This window comes from Phacochoerus africanus, chromosome 4 (genome assembly GCF_016906955.1).
Source record: "Phacochoerus africanus isolate WHEZ1 chromosome 4, ROS_Pafr_v1, whole genome shotgun sequence".
NCBI classification, from domain to species: domain Eukaryota; kingdom Metazoa; phylum Chordata; class Mammalia; order Artiodactyla; family Suidae; genus Phacochoerus; species Phacochoerus africanus.
Genome location: NC_062547.1, coordinates 86,680,633 through 86,698,893, shown reverse-complemented (window position 1 = coordinate 86,698,893; position 18,261 = coordinate 86,680,633). Strand labels below are relative to the sequence as shown.

The 18,261-nt window shown below is 39.8% G+C and overlaps 1 protein-coding gene across 1 annotated transcript in view; it reads left to right on the top strand.

The window, feature by feature from the left end:
- The first annotated feature begins 5,703 nt into the window (after window positions 1-5,703).
- TBCA (tubulin folding cofactor A) overlaps window positions 5,704-18,261 on the top strand; it is a 79,940-nt gene continuing 67,382 nt past the window's right edge. Inside the window, exon 1 of the mRNA XM_047778161.1 lies at window positions 5,704-5,852. Within this exon, the coding sequence (XP_047634117.1) occupies window positions 5,800-5,852 (53 nt within the window). The 5' untranslated portion in view covers window positions 5,704-5,799. The remainder of the gene's footprint in view (window positions 5,853-18,261) is intronic.

Here is an 18,261-nt window from a genome sequence, read left to right as displayed (position 1 = left end):
TGGGCTCCAAAAGAGACAAACCTAGTGAACTTCAGCCTGATCTTCCTCCATGGCTTCCTAAGGAGAGTCATGCACTCAGTCATAGAAATGGTGTGACTAATGTCCTGGCTGACCCTTAGAAACATTGTTTGGAAGAGAAAAGAAGACTGGGCCACACCAGATGACATCAGCACACAGTGAGTACCTTATTTTCCTATTACTGCTGTAACAAATCACTACAAACTAAGTGCCTTACAACAACACTCCTAATGAATGCCCTAAGTTCCAGACACAATCTTCTCTGTATTTACTGTGATGTCACAATTCTAGCTCCTTATAGAATCAGGGATCCATTTCTACTACCGGTGTAGTAAGTTCTGGTTTTGCCTGATAACCAACTCATATAAGCAGCCCAGAGCAGTCAAATAGTAGGCATAGCTTTGGGTTCAATGTAATTTTTGCTGTTTCCCATGGTAGAAGCATTCTCCATGGAAGTAGGGCCTCTAATCTAAAAGCATTCTCCAAGGAAGTAGGGCCTAAGGTGGCATGGACTACCGTAAGAACAGATTTCACAAGTGGTTTACTGGATGGGATGGTGAAAGATGCCTATCCTATTTCCATCCCTTGGTTTCTTGGTTCCATTCCATGTATTCCATATAATGAGGGAAAGCATGTAAGCTATTGGTTCAGTGCATATATCATAGCGTAGAGAATGGTGCCCCAACCCTATAGAGCACTGTCCCCAAACTGCCATTTTAGCTGTGTCTTTAACAGGCCATTCTATCATTCTATTAACTGGTTGCTTCTAAGTGATGAAGTATGTGGTAAGATTAGTGGATTCTGTGGTCTCGTTGTTATACTTCTTTTGATCTTAGGCAATGGTGATTGTACTACCAAGTCAATAAACAAATCCATGTCTGGAATAGTGTCAATTCTGGTAAGGATAAATCACTGCTTGTATCATTTTAGATCCTCCAAGAAGCAGGTGCCAAGACATGATTAGACAAGTAAGAATTTATTGGAGGAAACATTTGTGAGAGATATGGTGGGAGAGCGCAGAAGTAGCAGAGAGAGCCTTCAGACAGCAAAGCAGGTGTGATCTGACATCTGTGAAAAGAAGGAGAGAAGGGAAGATTGGGTAGAAAAGCTTCAGACTGCAGTGCAGTTCTCATAAAATCTTGACCAGGTCAGTACAGAGTTCCTGAGTAAAGGTTTCCCATTAGAGGTAGCATCTAGCTCTAGTACCTCTACTTGCTCAATAATTGGCTGGGACGGAAGCAGGGATTTGGTGGGGGTTTTTGTTTGTTTTGGTTTTTGTCTTTTTTGGGCCACTCCTGAGGCATGTGGACGTTCTCAGGCTAGGGGTTGAATCAGAGCTGCAGCTGCTGGCCTATACCACAGCCACAGCACCTAGGAATCCGAGCCAACATCTGCGACCTACACCACAGCTCTTGGCAACATCTGAGCCCCTACCACTGAGCGAAGCTAGGGATGGAACCTGCATGCCCACTGGATACTAACTAGCCAGGTATGTTATTGCTGAGCCGTGACGGGAGCTCCAGGGACTTAGTGTAAATATGTGAATCAAAGGTTGCAAACCCTTAAGGCTAACAGTCATACGCTCCTCACAGAAGTTTCTCTTGAAGGTAGACCTGAGTGGTATACTCTCATGGTTGCTACATTGCACTTTCCGGGTTGGAAGGGGTCCTATGTAATCAAGCTGCCAGAGATAATCTTCTCTTGGAATGGTGCCACATTAAGGGCTCAGTATTGGTCTTTACTGCTGGCAGGTTAGCCATTCAGCAGTTAAGCTTTGATGAAAGGGAACCCATGCATAGCCTTTATACTAGTTATCTATAGATGCATAATGAATTATCCCAAAAGCCAGTGGCTTAAAACAACATTTATTATCTCACATTTCCTATGGGTCAGGAATCTGGGTCCAGTTGAGGCAGGTACCTCTGGCTCAAAGTCTCTCAAGAGATTGCAGTCCAAATTTAGTCTGAACTGAGGTCTCATCTGAAGGCTCAACTCAGAGGATCATCTTCCAAGCTCACTGCTATGGCGGTTGGCAGGCCTCAGTCCCTCATCACGTGGGCTTCTCCACAGGACTGCCTCATGATGTGGCAACTGGCTACCCACAGTGTGAGTGACGACCCAGAAAGCAAGAAAGGTCACCCAAGATGGAAGCCCTTTTAATACCTTAATATCAGAAATGACATCCTATCACTTATGCCACATTCTGTTTGTGAGAACTGACTCAATAAGTCCCTTCCCATGAGAAGGAGATTATACCAGGGCAGCAGTGCTAGGAAGTAGGAATCCTTGGTGGCCATCCTTGAAGTCGTGCACCACAGCCTCCATCTCTGCAGCTCTCCAATGGCTACTCTATTCATGGACTGGCACTGAAGTGGTTGAGGAAACAAGTTCTTTGACACCCATAGGATGAGTCATTTTGTCTGCTCGGTTATCAGGTATCTCCACAGGGATCAATGCTCTTTGATGGGCATTAACATGAGACACAAAATCACAAGCTTTATGTGCTCTCCTCTTTCCCATATTTCTTTTTCTGTAATTGCCAGTTGTGTTTCTTTCGGGCCTCTGACCAACCACTTAAGCCATTCAGCACTGCCCAGGTATCCATGCTTCAGGCCCCTTCATCCTCCACACAAAATGATAAAGTGTCCTGCCTGCAGCTCTGCAGCAAGGGGAGGACTAGCCTTTTCCAGTGTCCTTTAGGGCAATCCCTAAGTGGGCTACATTGCTGCAGCAGTCCATGTACAGTTAACACCGACATATTGTATCGACCCATTTGTGGATGAGGTCCATATTTTTTCTTTCTCCACTAGAAAACTTTGGTCGAGGGAATCCTTAAGGAAGACATAGGTTTGAGTTGAGGGAGATGTGTTGGTATAACTAACAGAGCTAGATGTCCTAGGAGACAAGGACACTTATTCATCTAATTTACTTGAGACTTCTGGACCTTCTCAGGCCCAATCCCAAATGTACCATTTTTCACACAGTAGATTATCATTATACCCCCTCACAGTGAATCTGATAATACTCTTCTGATAATTACTGGCTCTGGTCCTGTACTTTCTTTCTTTCTCGGCCACTTCCACAGCATGCAAGAGTTCCTGGGCCAGCAATCCAACTAATGCCACAGCAGCAACCTGAGCCACAGCAGTGACAATACCAGGTCCTTAACCCACTGGGCCACCAAGAAACTCTTGGTCCTATCGTTTTTTGGTGTCATATTATCAATTCCAATGCTCTACTAGGGCTCAGAGTGTTTCTGGAGTTGTCTTTCAAAAAATGAGTACTTCTCTACAATAGTAGGCATGGTCTGTATGCTATTTTCATCTTAGGGTTTACCAGAGACTTCACATAACATCCTTATCCTGCATATACATCAACATTATTGGATCTGCTGGTCATATGGCCTGAATAGCAGGAGAGCTTGCACTGTGGCCTAGACCTGATGCAGAGCCCATTCTTGTTCTGTGCCCTACTCAGTGGTTCTTAATCACCTGATTAATAAGAACATACTCCCAAGTGTAATATATTAAAAGAGATTCCAGAGGCCAGAGGTGAGGAACAGGTAAGTGAAATGGGGAAAGAAGAAAAGTCAATGTAGACGTGGATTACTGAGTTCACCATTGCTACAGGTGACTAGTGCTGGATTTCATGGGACCGTCTGTAGAGCCTTATGAAATGTGTCTCAAAATTGCCTGCTGCCTGGAGAGTGAAAGAGGGAAGTGTGATCCACAGGCTCCTATTCCCCTGCATTCCTGGGTTGTGCATACTTGTGTACTAAGCAGTTCCCATGTGTGTCATCTATTGCAGTGGGGCCCAAGGCCCAGGCCTGAAGCGAGGCACTCTCTTGTGTATTCGTGTAACACCAGTCAAAGTGAGAGTGCAAACTGGGTACCACTGCCATGACTCTCATAAGAAGGAAGAACAAGAGAATTTGGAAAGATGTACCAGAGGAAGAGAAAGAAGGGGATCTCCCAGATCTCTTCAGACAAGATGCAATTCCGAATGATGAAGGAAATATTTTAAGTCTTTCAAGCACCTAGAGATAATTATTAGAGACATTTCACAAAAATATACTTTTATCAACAGTACTCCTTTAAGTAATCTTTCCAGTGTGTCTTCTCCAGTTGGCCACCTGGTTTTCTGAAGTGAAATCACATCAGAGCAGCTGCACATTAGGCCTGGTAGCCCTGTACAAGTCTTATTGCACACAGGTTGTCTCAGGGTAAAAACACGACCAATCTCTTGCTTTCATCAAAATTAGAAATCTATTTTTGCCCCATATTTGACTTTTGCTTAACTCAGCCATTTCTTACTGTGCATTTACTGGCCACTAGGCATGAAGCTTTGTGTTGAGGAAACTAAGATGAATATAATGTGGTCTCTAAACTTGGGGAGCTTGTTTGGTGTCAATTGAGGAGAAGGACATGAAGGGATAGTGAGACTGAGTTCTTAGTCCTATAAGTGTGGGAGAAAACAACTTGTATTTATAAGGGAATCTGCAGCATTCTTTAATAAAATATTACCTCAACCCTCCAAGATTAGCGATGGAGAATTGCCCCTCAGGGAGGAGATGTCTAGACTTTCCTCTTGTTCTGCCAGATTCACCCAGTCCTGGGGATCTCTCAGATCTTTTCAACCCTCAATCTCAAATGTTGATAAACTTATTCCTTATAGAGCCCCCTACAGATCCATGCCTATAGTTCACCCAAGGCCTAGGCTGGAATATTTAAACTGAACACAGGTTTAGGGATAACAGAAAAAAAGGGTGTCAAACAGTGAGAAATGCAGCTTACATAATTCCTATTTCAAATGTTCTAGGGCCTCTCCAGCCTAGATCTTGCAGGCCTCCTATGGTTAATACTTTTCCATAGTAGCAACAAATGATTTCGCGCTGGTCTGCCTCCTCAAAGTATGTGTCAGGCATTGAGCTTTAACTTTCATATATACTCGCTAAGGTGCACATTATCACCTCCATTTTGCATACAAGGCAAAAGGCTCAGCAGCGAGGTTAACTGGCCTATGTGCCCAGTGTCATCTAGCTATTAAAGGGTAAAACCTGGAATGTCAATGAGTTTGTTGGACCACAAAGCCCAAGCTTTTGTGTACCACACCCATTTTTGTAAGTTGAATATTTAAGTACACTAGAGGTGATGATTATTTGAATAAGACCTATATAGTCATTTCTTCTGTGAGGTGCATTTATCTACGAACATGTTTTGCAGAGGTATGGGGTGGAGGATAAGGATTTTCTAAAATGAGTGTGTGATGGTAGTTTAATATCTTTAAACCTGCACCATTTTGCCCCAGTTGATATGATAATGACACAGAAAATATCTTCAATACATCTTTTAAGTCATTCTGTCCATTAAGCAGATAATCTTGCAAAGCAACGTCAAAGCCAAACCAGTTTCCTGGAAGACTCTATAAAGTTTCTTCAAACGACCAGGCTGTGCAGACCGGGAAAAGCGTAATTTGTGTCCACACTAAAAGGAGAGCTGTTCAAAAACTAAAATGAAGGCTGTGTGGGCGAGACGAGGGCAGGTCCCGCGAGCTGGAAACTGTGTACAAGCTGGGGGGACAGCCAGCAGGGAGCGACCAGCCCCGGGCCCGCGACCCCCTGCCCAAGCTCGGCGGGTGTGGCTGGGGCGCCGGGGCCGAGCCGGGTGTGCGCATGCGCGCTGGGCCGCGGCGGCTACGCTGACAGAACCGCCTCCTGCGCGCAGCCTCTCTCCGCGGTTACCGCGGCTCTTCGCCCCTCCTTCCCGTGGCGCTCGGGGGACCATGGCCGATCCTCGCGTGAGGCAGATCAAGATCAAAACCGGCGTGGTGAAGCGGTAAGGAGCCGGGCCGCCGCCGCCGCGCCTTCTCTCTCTCTCTCTCTCGCTTCACGGCGGTCGGAGAGACCGGGCGGAGCGCAGGCCCGAGGCGGGCCGCGGACTCCAGGCCTCACGCGGGGCGCCGCGGCGGGGGCAGAGACCGAGGGGGCGCGTGGTTACCCTTGTCCGCGGGCCGGGGCACGCCCTTTCCTCCCGCGCCTGTCCCCTCAAACACCCGGCGGTGGAGCGGCGAGGGTCGCGGCGGCCCCGCCTCTCGGGCGACCGTGGTCCGGGAGGCGGAGGGGCGGCGGCCCAGCGGGCGACTGTGGACCGGGCTGGAGTCGTACTCCGCACGCGCGCCCGGGTCTTCCTGCAGAACCTGGCTGGAGGGGGGCACATCCTGTCCATTACCTGCGCTCAGGTGGCTAACCCGTTGTGAAGTTTAGGGGGTCGCCGCGAGCCCAGCCCTCCTCAAAACTGGGACCTTGCGGGCGCCCCGCCATCTAACATGGCAGGCGGGGCTCGCAGCCCGCAGAACTGGGGCGAGAACTTCGAGCACCCTCGACAAACTTCTGTGGCCTAACTCGTCCCAGAGCCTGTGGGATGCTGTTTAGCTATCCTGGGTGGGCCAGCCCTGTAATTGGCCGTCATTTTTACTGCTAAGACCTTTCCGTGGTGCTTAGAATTTTATCGTTCAGATTCCGAAAGATCACACTTTTTGATGAGACATTCCAAGAGAAAAATAACCAGCCTTCTGAAGAAGCAGGTTATTTGGCAGTAGACATGTCTGATCCTAGCTCTCTGGCTTCTTCCTTTTTGCCTACCTTTCCTTCCTTTATTGATATTATCACCAGAGAAAGGACGAAGCCAAGGGGAGAATAAATTCACTTTTTAAGATATTACCTCCAAGGCTTAGCACAGCACTGCTAAGCTGTCTTTATGGTTAACGCAGAGAAGAGATAGGATGAATAGTAGTTAAGCCTCTTCTGAAGTGAGGCTACAGAATCAAATCTTGATTCTGCCATATAATATGTATTGTTGAGCATATTGCGCTGTGCCTCAGTTTCTTCGTTTGTAGCATGGAATAAGTACCCACCTCGTGCATTTGTTGCAGAAAAATGCCTGCTATTCTGTTTAACAGTATGTGGCAGATATTAGTGAATATTAACCAGTAATATGATTTGTATTTCTGATTTACAGAGGAGAAACTGAGGTTTAATGAAGTTAAAATAGAAACAGTGAACTTGTCCAGGGTCACTGTGCTAGTTGGTGGGGGAAAAGAACTAAGGTTTCTGATCTATAACTTTTTGATTTGAGCTACAGTGCTCTCTAGAAGAGTATTTTCATAAAGTGTGTGATAATAGGGGAGTTGATAAGTGTAATTAAAAATATAATTTGTGCTATTACTCACCCCAGAGTTCTGTTGTTTACTTTGTTAGACTTACTTTAGTTATGTCATTTTAGTAAATCTATTTGGTAGAAGTACCAGGGTATTATGAAGGGTGCTTTTGATGGAAAGTCATGAGAAATGACTTGTTTCCCATGACATATGAACTTGTCACTTCTCATTCTAATGATCTAGTTTATAAATTACTCAGTGTCAGGTGATTGTACGCTTATATACATAGTCTAGAGAAGACACATTTTTTAAAAAAATTTGAGGTATAGTTGATTTATAAAATTAGTTTCAGGGGTATAACATAATGGTTCACAATTTTTATAATTATTCTCCATTTATAGTTATTATAAAATAACAGCTGTATTATCTGTGCTGTACAATATATCCTTATAGATTATTTATTTTATTCCTAGTAGTTCATACTTCTTAATCCTCAACATCTATTGTACCCTTCTCCCCCCCCCCCACTGGTAACCACTAGTTTGCTCTCTGTATCTGAGTTAGTTTCTATTTTGTTATAGTCATTCATGTTATATTTTGTTTTTTAGATTCCATATATTAGTGTATACAGTAAAACATACAGTATCTATCTTTGTCTGACTTATTTCACTAAGCATAATACCCTCCAGGTCCATCCATTTTATTGCAAATGGCAGAAGTCCATTCTTTTTTATGGCTGAGTAGTATTCCATTGTGTGTGTGTGTGTGTGTGTGTGTGTGTGTGTGTGTGTGTGTACACGCATACATATATACACACCGCATCTCTATTCATTCATCAGTTGGTGGACACTTAGGTTGCTTCCATAGCTTTGCTATTGTAAATAATGCTGTTATGAACATTGGGATGCATGGATCTTTTTGAATTAGTGTTTTCATTTTCTTCACACAAATACCCAGAAATGGAATTGCTGAATCATATGATGGTTCTGTTCTTAAGTTTTTTGGGGAACCGTGATGCTGTTTTCCATAGTGACTGGAGTAATTTACATGCCCACAACAGTGTATAAGGGTTCCCTTTTCTCCATATCCTCATCAGCATTTGTCATTTTTGGAAGGATAATGATTTTAAGTTTTTAGGCTTTCAGATTCCCAAGTACTTATGGAAATTACTGGAAAGTTGTGTTTTCATTTTATTTCAATAATAGAACATTATCAAACTTTAATTTTGATTCTTTATACTTAAGTACATTTGTCATTTTAAGGAATTCCCTTTATAATTTACTGTAATGTCTAAAATTGCTTATAAATGAATGGAAATGTCTACTGTACATTTTCTTTTCATGGCTTTTCTGTTGACATTTTGGTGTAGAGCTTTCCCATATGTCCTGAAATGATACGTGATTTTTAAAAAACCTAAAATTTCTATTTTAGCTGCTTATTACTCATATTTTGCCTTGGGAGATAACTCTTTAAATCCAAAAATATTGTTCCCTAGTCTGTTTCTGTTACTTCTGAAAATTATTTGCTCTCTTTCCATCTTCTTTCTGCCTTTGTACCCTATTTATTTAAAAAAAAATTCTACCTTTTACTTTAGCAAAGGACAAAAAAAAACATGAGGTAGATATAGCAACATATTAGTAATTGTTGAGTATGAGTGAATGATCATGGGACTTCATTATATTCTTCTCTGTATATGTTTAAACATTTTTATAATGAAAGGGTATGCATTTTTTCTCCTGTCCAAATTTAGTTTCAAACACTTCTTAATTAGTTTCATGATTCAGACATGTTCTTGGTTTTGTGAACAGGATTCTGTTCATTGATTTCTTAAAGCAGTGGCCTACAATTCACTTTCTGTTCTCAGCACCTTTTTTTTCTAGTCAAGATGTTAATTTCCCATAGCTTCATTTCTCTTCAGAAGTAACAACTTTTATTTGGAAAAAGAGATTTAAAATCATTGATGCCCCCATTTCCTGTAGTTTTCTCTCCAGAAATTGAGACCTACTAGAAATATATTCTAGGTGTGGTTCCTAGAGTTCAGTTTGGGTAGACTGTACTAGCAAGGGTGGATTCTTAGAGTTTAGTGTCTAATCAAATCTGCTAAAATACCTCAGGTGATCCAGGAGTTCCAGTTGTGGCTCAGTGGTTAGCAAATCCGACTAGGAACCATGAGGTTGCGGGTTCGATCCCTGGCCTTGCTCAGTGGGTTAAGGATCCAGCATTGCCGTGAGCTGTGGTGTAGGTTGCAGATGCGGCTCGGATCCGGAATTGCTGTGGCTCTGGCATAGGTCAGTGGCTACAGCTCCGATTCGACCCCTAGCCTGGGAACCCCATGTGCAGAGGGAGCAGCCCAAGAAATGGCAAAAAAAGACAAAAAAATAAATAAATAAATAAAAAATAAAATACTTCAGGTGATCCAGAAGTTCCCCATAGTGGACTTTAGGAAGAAATCTGGATAGGCGGGTGGACCATTACTGGAGTGTGGAAGCAGGTGGTATTTGGCACCAGAGAGATCAGATAATGAGTAGAAAGTCCACATTTCAGCATGTTGACAAAATGGTGATTTTAGACCTTGTGGAAATAAGACAGAAGCCTCACAATTCCCTAGTGCTGGAGAAACTCAGTTACCTCTGTAGTAACAAAGGCAAAGAATCTGATTTTTGGAAGTTGATTTCAAGAGGGGTGGTTAGATCCCTTGAAACAGGAAAGCATCCAGTTACTAGGAAGGGCTTGTAAGATGAAAGTTAGATAGCTCTGACTCTGACTTGGTACTGAGCTTCTGACTTCTAGGACCTGTCAAATATCTCCTTCCCTGCAGTGGGATTGTTTTTCCAGGGTTAATTCTGGCTGTAAAACTAGAGATATGTGTGCATTAGGGGCTGGGTAATTATGCTAAGTTTCTTCAACCAGCAGCCAGTGTTCACGTGTGACTAATTGTTAGTGGGTATTAGTTGATACGTTTGGGTCTCGCAGGCCCTTTTTGAAGATTTGAATCCATGTTCCAAGCAGATTGCTAGGCTTTCTGATAGGTAACTGGATCACAGCTAAATTGACAGCCTTAGCAAGGTGTTACTAAACATGACCCCAAATTTCTTTTCCAGTGCAGAACTGTAAATCTTTTTGTTGTTGTCGTTGTTGTTTTTTGTTTTTTAATGTCTCTGCATCAATTATCTGGGTTTAGCTAGGACTGAAAGGTTTCCAGGTTATGGAACCTAGAGTGCTAAAACTAGGAAAGTCCCAAGCAAACTAGGATGATTTGTATTAGTATTTATGTAACCAGCTAACATAGCAGTGTTTTGTGTGTACTGTGATTATTTGAAGACCATTTGCTAATCATACAACTGTGAATTGAATATTACAATTGAATATTATACCTTACTTACATTAAAAATTAAATGTGTCCTGTAAAATACGAAGTTTTGCTTGAGTAGCTTTTTTTTTCTGTGTTAATTTAAAATTTCTGTGTTAATTTCTAATTATTTAGAAAATAATTTTCTTTAGAAGATAGAGCATTGATTTTTTTCTTCTAGTTTTGTTGAGATATGATTGACATACACAATTATATAAGTTTAAATCATATAGCATAATGATTTTATTTAATACATCACGAAATGATTACCACAGTAAATTTAGTGAACATCTATCATTTCATATGGATACAAAATTAAAGAAATGGGAATTTTTTTTCCCCTTGTGATCAGAATCCAGAGTTTACTGTCCTACAACTTTCATATATAGCATACCAACTATTTATCATTACACTCCTGGTACTTGTTTATCTGATAAATGGAATCTTGTACCTTTTGACTGCCTTTAGCCAATTCCTTTCCTCTCACTCCCTGTCTCTGGTAATTACCAATCTCATCTCTTTTTCTTTGAGTTTGTTTGTTTTTGAAGTATAATTGACCTACAACAACACTATGTTAGTTCCTGGTATACAACATAGTTATTCGACATTTCTATACTTCTCAAAATGATCACCATGATCACTCATCTTATCTAGTCACCATACAAAGATACCACATTATTGATTATATTCACCACACTGTATCTTTCATATCTTTGAGTCGTTTATTGTGTAACCAGAAGTTTGAACCTCTTAATATCCCTCACCTATTTCTTTGCTCCCTATGCATGCTTCACTTTTGGCAGCTACTTGTTTATTCTCTGTATCTATGATCTTGTATCTGTTTAGTTATGTTTATTCATTTGTTTTTTTTAGATTCCATGTATAAGTGAAATCATACAGTGTTTGTTTATCTCTCTGACTTATTTCACTTAGCATAATACTCTCTCAATCTATCCATGTTGTCAAATGGCAAGATTTTAAGATTTCATGCTTTTTATAAAAGGCTGAGTAATATTCTAGTGTGTGTTTGTAACATATATACATATATATATATGTATGTATGTATGTATTACATCTTCTTTAGCCATTCATCTATTCATGAGTACTTAGGTTGCTTCCCTATGTTGGCTATTGTAAATGCTGCGAAGAAAATAGGGGTGTGTATGTCTTTTCAAATTAGTATTTTTGTTTTCTTCAGATAAATACTCGAGTAGAATTAACTGCTGGATTGTTTAGTAGTTCTATTTTTAGTTTTTTGAGGAATCTGTGTATTGTTTTCCACAGTGGCTGTGCCAATTTACATTCCCTCCATCAGTGCATAAGGGTTCCTTTTTCTCCACATCCTCACCAGCATTTGTTAATTTGTTTTCTTTTTGATACTAGCCGTTCTGACAGGTGTGAGGTGATATCTCATTGTGGATTTAATTTGCATTTCCCTGATGATGAGTAATGTTGAGCATCTTTTCATGTGCCTGTTGGCCATCTGTATAGCTTTTTTTGGAAAAATATCTATTCAGGTCCTCTGCCCATTTTTTAATCAGGTTGTTTATTTTGTTTTATATATCTTGAGTTATAGAAGTTCTTTGTATATTTTGAATATTAACCCCTTATTAGACATACCATTCAGTAGGCAGCCTTTTCATTTTGTTGATAGTTTCCTCTGTTGTGCAGAAGGTGTTTAGTTTGATGTAGTCTGTTTGGTTTTGTTTCTCTTGCCTGAGGAGACAAACTGAAAAAGATATTGCTAAGATTGATGTCAGAGTGTAGTACCTATTTTTTCTCCTGGAAGTTTTATGTTTTCAGGTTTTTAAGTTTTAATATGTTTTGAGTGTATTATTGTATATGGTATGAGATTCTTTTGCATGTGGCTGTTCAGTTTTCACTAAAGTAGAAGAATATTCAGCATTGATGTTTCAAATGCTGATATTGTTTCAGCTAAATGACGTATGTCTACCGTAAGTTTCCATTTCTGTTTCTAAAATAAGGCTTTTTAAAACTAGATTTATGGTAAATTCAGGAAATTCTTCTGTAACAAAATGTTTTCATTCATTTAACATAAAAGGTTATTTAATAACTTTAAAGCTAACTTATTTTCAATAAAATCTGCTAAAAAAAAGTACATGGGTGAATTAATTAATTAAGAATGCTTTCTTAAATGTATCTTTTTATAACCATTTTAGATTGGTAGTGGCTTAACATCCATTGTGAACAAAGAATGTTAAGGCATTGGAAATAGCACTGACATTGGCCCATAGTTTTCCTCTGATTAAATGAAAGTGACACCAGTAGATTAGAATGAGACTAGGACAATTCACACTGCAATTGTGTTAGTTTAACTTTAACAATCTTTTAACACTCTTGTTTAAATGTAGCTGACATACCATAATTACAAATCTACAAGCCTTGATTATAGAATTTTACATCATGAATCTGTGGGGAAATTGTATTGATTTTTTATATATATATAGCAAGCACCTTTCCCAAACTGTGGCATCTTCTCAAGTTTGTTTATACCCATACCTGATACACAACTGTGATTTTATATATGATTTTATATACATATATATATAAAATAGCAGGCATAAAAACAAAAAAGTAGGCAAAATCTCCATGTTATTAAGTATGTGTTTATATATAATAGCTGTATCTTGTTACTGATATACATTATGTATATGCTGATTATATATTTTATACTGACATAAAAGTGAAAAATATGAATGACACATGTACTAACATGGACATAGAGATATAATTTTCTCCCTGTAACTGTGATTGTATATATACTTGCCATATTTAAAGTACCTATGGATAGAAATATGATAGACAATACTGTGGGAAGAAGTTAAGGACAAGAGCCTTGTATTTTATTATTGTAAGCTTTAGCAGCTTTATATCTTTTAGTATATTCTTTTCTCCACTTCTCTCACATCATACCCTTTTGATGTGAGTTAAAGTCAGTTCAGCCAAAATGGCTAACTTCCTACCTTGAAATTTAGCCAATTCCTTTTGGAATTTCTGTAATTTATCCAGTTCTCCAAAGTGATGGTCAAAGTCACTGTCAAAATGGATTGCAGGTGGTCAGCTCTTTATCCCTTCTGCCAACTACTTGGCAAGCATTGACTCTTCAGAGCTACACAGCTGGCAACCAGATGTCTCTTTAAGCTGGAAAGCAAAAAAGCTAAGGCCACTCATGACCGTGATTTTTCCACCACAGGCTATAGTATTCTGCAAGTTGAATGGGGAAATGAAATATCTTTTGACCCCTGTGTGTGGAGATTTGTTCTGTGTTCTTATTGCATTTTTTGTTTGGTGGAAACATTTTGAAAATCTGTTGTAAGCAAGGTTGGAAAATTTTATTAAAAATAGTAGTCTAGGGAATTCCCGTCATGGCTCAGTGGAAATGAATCCGACTAGTATCCTCGAGGATTCAGGTTCGATCCCTGGCCTTACCTAGTGGGTTAAGGACCCGCCATTGCCATGAGGTGTGGTGTAGGGATCTGGTGTTGCTGTGGCTGTGGTGTAGGCTGGCGGCTACAGGTCCAATTTGAACCCTAGCCTGGGAACTTCCATATACCACAGGTGCGGCCCTAAAAAAAAGTAGTCTAGAACTACTTTGAATATAAATGCCTAGGTGTGTGATCTGTCTATTCGAATATTCCATTTACAATAATACAGTTACAGGAGAACATAATTCCTACTGTGATACTGTTTAATGTACCCAAGTAGTGCTCATTTTAAAATAACAATGACTAATTGAAAGATCACTTATTTATTTATTTATTTATTTACTTACTTACTTACTTACTTAGGCCGCTCCTCAGCAAATGGAGTTCCCTAGCCAGGGATCAAATTCAAGCTGCAGTTGTGACCTTAACCCACTGTGCAGGGCTGGGGATTGAACCTCCATCCTGGTGCTCCCAAGACGCCACCGATCCTGTTGTGCCATAGCAGGAACTCCAAAGATCACTTACTTAGCAGCCTCACTCAGAATCTCTATCTTTGAAGCACCAGGCATGGTGTTGGTATGTAGTAAATATCCAACAGAAGTCTTTTCAGTGAACAAAGCCTTATTCTACAAGGATTTTTCGACCTAATAAGCAGTAGGGAGCAACTGAATCAATTACGATGTGAACAGCATAATGGTTACTATAGTTATTGCAGCAGTAGTACTTAAACAGATGGGATCCCAGGCTCCACTTACTACATAGTTGACCCTGAGCAAATTAACATTTAAAAGCCCCAGTTTCCTTAGCTGGAAAATGGATTAATGATAGTATCTTTCTTGTATTGTTGTTCAGAGAATTTTAAGGTAATCATGTGAAGCAGTTAGCCCAAATGCCTGAAATGTGTGTTCAGTATACATCAGTATGTGTTCAGTGTATGTTAACTGCTGTCATTATTTTATCATCATCATTCTGTAGATGTATAAACTGTAATCTCTCTAGGAGGGATGCTAGAACTTGCTTTCTTTTAAATTGTGATAAAAACTTTCTTTTTGTTGTTTGTCGTTTTCACTAATTGGCTTTGGAGGAAGAAGGGAGGAACATAAAGCTTGTGTTTTTGGTTAGGACTTTGTAATCACCATCTTTCTTTCAACTGCTGAGGCATTGATTCCCTGCTTCGAAGCCCCAGCAAAAAAATGTACTTGTATCAGTGACCTTGTCTTTTTAATACCTTAAAAATTACTGTATCAACATCATTAATACAGTGTGTCAAGGCTAGTTTCGCTGTTATTGCACTTCCATAAAGTTTATCATAGAGAAGAGTAGTGAAGTGTGTTTCCTTTTTAGGGTCGCACCATGGCATATGGAAGCTCCCACGCTAGGGGTGGAATCAGAGATGCAGCTGCCGGACTGCACCATAGCCACAACAATGCCAGATCCGAGCCACATCTGCGACCCACACCCACAGCTCACCACAACGCCAGATCCTTAACTCACTGAGTGAGGCCAGGGATCACATCTGTGTCCTCATGGATACTAGTTGGATTCGTTATCACTGAGCCACAACAGTAACTCCCATCCCCCCAGTTCTAATGCTGGATTGTAGTTATTTTCAAACCTTCCTTAGTGTTTTGCTTTTTAACCAAGTTCCCTTTTTGTTGAGATCCTTTCCCCTGTGCTAAAGAACTATTTTAGGGAGCCTTATGTATATACATAAGCTCTAACGGGGTTTATTTGCCTTGTAAACAAGTAGGCATCTACTTTTTCACTGAATGATCCTAAGCTTCTGAACAGTGCTAAAGTGACATGCTTCTAATTGCTTGAGATACACACTCTTTAAAACTTGAAGACCTATAAATCCACTGAAGTGTAATTCATCTTAGGTTACTAGTATAGTAACCTAGTATAGTAATTTTGATCTCAAATCTAGGATGTTATATTCTAAGGACTCTGCACCATGTAAGATTTACAAAGATTTCCTTAAGTCCAAGCAGTTCTCATCTTTTGAGGGACTAGAGGGATGGTGTATAATACATTGGTTATAACAAAATAAGCATTTGATACATATCTGCCAGTTGAGTCAAGGAATGGGGAAAACCAGAAAAGAGGTCAGTTAAATGAAGAACAGCTCAAGAGTCTGTTCTTCCTCATATAGTTGAAGTTGGCTTTACAACTGAAAGTGAGAAACTTTGAAAGGAAGAGAGATTGGTGTATACTTTAGTTAAACTTCAAAAGAGCAACCAAACAGCTGTAAGTAATCACAACCCTCAATTAAAGACTTTTTTCAGGGAGTTTCCGTTGTGATGTAGTGGAAATGGATCTGACTAGGAACCATGAGGTTGCGGATTCGATCCCTGGCCTGCTCCGGCGTTGCCGTGAGCTGTCGTGTAGGTCACACTGAGCTTTGGTGTAGGTCACAGACGTAGCGCAGATCTGACGTTGCTGTGGTGTAGGCTGGTGGCTATAGTTCTGATTGGACCCCTAGCCTGGGAGCCTCCATGTGTTGCAGGTGTGGCCCTAAAAAGCCAAAAAAAAATTTTTTTTTAATTTAAAAAAATTAAGAAAGAAAAGATACATAAAAAAAATAAAGACTTTTGTCAGGATAGTATTAGAGAAATAGAAGATAAGAAAATACATTTATATCAGGGGTTTCTTTAAAAGTTAACAACTTTGTAGCATTTTTTAGCTAGAAAGGAAACCAGTCTGTTGTAGAAAAAATTTTGATTATTAATAAGTTCAGTCAGAAGTGGTTTTGTGGTTTACCTAGAACTAATCAGAACACTGTCTCCCTTTGATTCTAATTTAATAGAGGTGTGTGTGTGGGGGGGGGTATAACTGTCTCTTGTTAAGTTACTTACAAATATAAGTTCACTCATTCCAGAATTTTTTTTGAAACTTAGGAAAAATAGAAGGGATATAGATAAATTAAGATCTCATTATGGGAGTTCCCATTATGACTTAGTGGTAATGAACCTGACTAGCTTCCAAGATCTCATTATGGACAGTAGGTATATTGCAGGGAAACTTAATACAGCAAAGTTTTGGGCCCAGTCCTTAAGGAATTTGTGCTCTGTTAAATTATGCAGTGTACATATAATTTAAACATTTATTCTTAGAGCTTCATATATTTCTTTACATAAATCCCCAATCTCCAGCTTTCTCCTGAGCTTTAGACTCATTTTAAAGTATTAGATTTAGGTCCTTATTTTAGTATCCTCTGGTTTCAAACTCCTTCTGACACCAGACTGATTATTTTCTCAAATCTCATCCTCTTCATCTGTTTTATTTTATGAAGAAAAATAATTTCATATATTAAAAAAAACAGAGAAAACATAATAAACCTGAAATGAAACAGTACAGGTACATTTGAAGTGTCCCTTTCTCAGTCTGTTCCTTTTCTTCTTTGCCTGTAAGTAATCGTTATTCTGAATTTGGTCTTTATCATTTCTACACATATCTTGAAACTTTTAATTTATGTGTAGATATACATAAACCAGATTATTGTTTTGCACACTTAACAATTTTATGTGACATAATATATGTCTGGAAGGACACAGGAACTAGTTGTGTTGGTTATCCCTGGGAGAGAAGGATAGGGATGGGAGGAAATTCTAAAATTTTGAATCATGTATTACCTGTCAAAATATATAGATTAATTAAAAATTAAAAATTATAATTAATGTTACATTGTAGGAATCTTTCTCTAGCTTGCTTTTTGTGCATATTAGTATTCTTGAGATTTATTCAATGGCGAAGAGACAGTTTCTTCAGCAAGTGGTGTTGGGAAAGCTAGACAGCCACATGTTAATCAGTGAAGTTAGAGCACTCCCTCACACCATACACAAAATACCCCTGAATTTTAGTTACATGAGACAAAAAATCCCTGTAGAGTTTAAATCCCTTGACTTGAAATCGTGTTACTTGCCATAGAATAATTGATACTTTAATTGTTAATTTAGGTGTATCTATATATAATGTAAGGAGTGATTTCCTTTACAGAACTGGAAACAAAGCTCTTTCCCCTTTGTTCCCCTCCATTTCATTGTCTTGTTGGGGTCTGATCCTTTGTGTCAGAAGTTGAAAAGAATGCTGTCTTTCTTTAATCCTCCCCCTCACCTCTCCATTCTTATCCTATTTAGTGCTATTCTTTGGGGGTGTGGGGGTGTAGAGGGGAGAAAGAGGAGGAGGAGGAGGAAAGGACAGATAAACCTATCCTGCCATAATCATAGCCATTTGTTCTCACTCTGTCCTTGCTTCTCTGTTCCAGTCCCTCATGCTACCTCCTTGGAAGTAGAA